At 32.0% G+C, this 3,984-nt stretch overlaps 1 protein-coding gene across 1 annotated transcript in view; it reads left to right on the top strand.

Annotated features, from left to right (window-relative positions):
* Window positions 1-1,504: 1,504 nt before the first annotated feature.
* LOC119676398 overlaps window positions 1,505-3,984 on the top strand; it is a 68,284-nt gene continuing 65,804 nt past the window's right edge. The window contains exon 1 of the mRNA XM_038087636.1: window positions 1,505-1,648. Within this exon, the coding sequence (XP_037943564.1) occupies window positions 1,505-1,648 (144 nt within the window). The remainder of the gene's footprint in view (window positions 1,649-3,984) is intronic.

The following is a 3,984-nucleotide window of genomic DNA, read 5'->3' as shown; positions in this document are numbered from 1 at the left end:
TTAAACTGAATAAGGCAAGTACAAATGTGGTACAGAATATGGTTACGAGATATAGGCATGTATATGCGAGACGTATGAAAGAAGTACATGAGTTCACTTAATCGTATATGGAACCAATTATGAAAACTGATATGCTTGCGAAAGCGCCGTTGACAGGGAACAACAGCTGCAGTGCATTTATAGCAAACAATATTAAATCTTTAATTAATTAACACACAAAAACACGCAAGCTGCCATACACACACCCACAAGGGCTAGCCGTACTTGATTGTGTTTGAGGCTAGCATTGACAATGAATTTAAAACGTTGACGATATTTAGCAGACGCCAGAGTGGACTTACTGGATATGCCACAGGATTGCAGGCACATAACGCTACGCCGCTTTTATATTTGTTTTGTTGTCTTTGTTTGTGGCTTATTTGCAAATAATTAGATCAGATTTCATATGCAAACCCACGACACAAATAATTCCCCAGCAATTTCGGATAGCAGCAATAACAACAACAACAACAACAGAGCATGTCTTCTAATGAACTTAAATGGTCAAAAGGCTCCAACAGAAGTCCTTGTAGCATTTCTCTATAAACAAACAAAGTTTGCAATATCGCATTGCACAAAACAAGTTATTCGTAAGGAATTAATTATGCATTGGTCAAAGGCTATAAAATATATTTTTGATTAGTACAAACAAGTAGCAACCAAATTGCATTGCTGGATCTATTGTAATGCTACGACAAATGGTAAGCAAAGTGCATTATTCAATACCAACCCAAGCTTTACACATATGCACGCTGTCGTCTATGGATTTGTATTGTTTATACCTAAATAATTAAAAATATTTAGTGCTGTTGTCATAGCAGAATTTAAGTCTACTACCATCACATGAGCAACACATACTCGTAGACCGTTTGTTGCAGCAATTATGTTAATATAATTCACGCGAAATTGCTTTGCAATATCTGTAACATTCAAAGGATTTGGCAAGACACTCTTTGATAGTGGACAAATGCACTTAGTCAGTGCACTTTGCAGTCACCAGAGCGGGCGACTTAACTAAATCAGCAACATATGGAGCAACATTTCGTACAAGTACAGCATTGTATCTTTGCATTTGCATATGTAATAAATAAATTTTCTATTAGCTTGCATTTAGACTTGATTAAACATTTGTGTGCGGACTGCAACTCCAACTCCAGCTCCAGCTCCAATTCCAATTCCGACTGTAACCATGAGTGTTTGTTTATTTGCACATAAATGCAAATTGTTTTAATATTAGAAACGCACAGTCCGTACACATAGTAAGTTCCATATGTAACTCGGTTGACCAAACAGCGGTACACCAACCATATGTGTAGTATTTATATTACTAATATTATTGCTGCGTTTATCAAGTTCATACATACTTAATGTATTTGCAACATGTTATTGTATTGCATGCAACAGCCTAATGCACAGCTATGCATTAGTTCCAGCACCGAATAAAAAGCGAAAAAATAAACCCAAAATGTCACATATACAAAATTTATTATACCAAAAGCTACAGCAATTGCAACAGCAACAGCAAAAGCAAAAGCCGCAACAACAGCCCATACCAACATTTACAGAATGTGGACTAAAAAGTATCGAGTATCTTAGAGGCTCAGTCAGTGTAAATCCAGTGTTACCGCCGCACACTCGATAGAGTTAACAACTAAATTTTGTAGATAATTGCATTCCGTACAAATGGAATTGCGGCTTGATTATGCCATTTTGTGTGCTTTATGTCTACGAGTTTGGCATCTGTTCGCGAAAATGGAATTGCTATAACGGTTATAAATTTTTTAATTGGATTAACTTATTTATTGATTATTGGCAGACTCTTTTGATGTTACGAGAAACTAACAACTTTCAAAATGACAGCAACATTACTATAAACCCATATCTTCAATAAATATTAATACAAGAAATGTTTGCTGGAACTTTGCGAAATTGGAGAGGTCATGAAACTAAAAAGACGTTCAATTGTATACAAAACTATTTTAATTCTATTTTAATATCCAAATTAAAATATGTCTATTATTGAAAAAAAAATTTTCCTTAAACAACAAAGATAAAAGAAAAAGGATTATAAAGGATTTAAAAAAAATAGGAATGGAAAACAAGGTATTTTTTTATAATGATTCCATATGTTTTATAAATATTATTTGGATTGCACTCAGTTATGTATAATTTAAACTGATCATACAACACAACATAACGAAATTACTATTAGAGGACGAAACTTACTGCAAAACATTTCTTTATAGACAGCCATGCAACCTTTAAGTAATAGAAAGACGGTGCACTATTAAAAACCTAAGCATTTTAAATAGTTCTAATAAAATGAACTTCACCCCTGATGCCAAATTTTTGAAATTCAGGAATAATACACATATATTAAGTAATGGACATCGTTTTTAACTGCCCTTAAAACTTCAAATGTGGTATCTCAACGAATCTCTTAGGTCTTCGCGAGCCACCTTTACCTACTCACCTAATGAAATTATTACAGTATTTATGAAAAAGAAAACGTAATAATCGAGTAAAAGAATGAGTAGCAGCTAAAGAAAAAAGAGAGACAGAAAGAGAAACAAAGAGGAAGAGTTTGACGGAGAGATAAAGAGGAAGAGAGAAAGGGGAACAGAGAGACAAAGAGAAAGAGAGAGAGTGGAATAGGAAGAGAGAAAGACGGAGAGGAAAGTAGTGAAAGGGAGAGAGGAAAAGAGGCGTTAAATGAAAGGGAAAAAGTGTGTGACAGATGAAAAATAGAGAGAGGCAAAGACAGAGAGAGAAGAGGAAAGCAAGGATGAAAAAGATAGAAAGAGAGAGTTGGAAAAAAACAAAGATCGATGAAGAAAATGAGATGGATAAAGAAAAAAAGAGAGTAAGATCGATGGAGAAGAAAAGAGAGAAAGAAAAGGTAAAGCAGATAAAAATAAGAATATGAGAAAAAAAGAGAACAAATGACGAACAGAAAGATCGAGGGTCAAATTTAAAAAAATATAATGATATATACTAAGAGTTGTAATAAAGTTGATAGTTGATGAAAAGAAAACTATAAAATACTTCAAGGAAGCGATAGAAAGGTCAACCAGATCATACAAACAAGAGAAGGATAATAGAATTACAGGATCGGCATCATATTCTTAAAAAATATCTTGTAGAAAAGAAGAGAAAGCACTATATTAACCGCATAGTACATATTTAATTGTTGTTTTAGCAGTGCTTTTCTGCTTTTTCATATTCCGTGCCTCAACCTTTGTTGTTGCTATTATCATATTTATTGTTGATATTTATATTTGCTTAAATATTATGTTGGCAATAAAGCGAAATTACTAATTCTAATATAATTAAATTTTATCTGCTGAGAGTTTCAAATAATCGCAATTGTGACAAATCACAGTTTTAGTTAGTTAAATATTTTTACCAATTTAATTTACGTTGTTTGAACTCCTATCTATTTTATATATCTGATTTAATTGCAGTAGTGTAGGAGCTTTTAATTTTTTTTTAAAAATTAAGTTTTGTTTAATTTTATGTTTTACATAATGATACATAAACTTTTATTGTTATCTGATCATATACATGAAATAAATATATAAATGTATACATATACATTGGAAATATTTAAATTTTTTTAAAATACTTCCAAGTATTGAAAAACTTGCAAACAAATTCATAAATCCTTCAGTAATAATTTAGCTTGTCAACATTTTATGCCTTCATGACATGCTAATTTCTCGTTAAAATACAAACAATATTTCGCGGACTAACAAAATGGCGTTTAAATAAAAAAAAAGTTGGTAAAAACAATTTTCTAGATAGGATTTTGAAAAATAAATTTTAAAAAATGTTTGGAACTCATATTTAATGCTCCAAAAAAAATAAAATCGTAAATCGAAATGCATATGAAACATTCGCTTATGAAGGATATTTGGGAACTGCAGTATTGGAACGCACATCCAA

Source organism: Teleopsis dalmanni, chromosome 2 (genome assembly GCF_002237135.1).
Source record: "Teleopsis dalmanni isolate 2A chromosome 2, ASM223713v2, whole genome shotgun sequence".
Lineage (NCBI taxonomy): Eukaryota > Metazoa > Arthropoda > Insecta > Diptera > Diopsidae > Teleopsis > Teleopsis dalmanni.
This window is presented reverse-complemented; position numbering and strand designations above follow the sequence as displayed.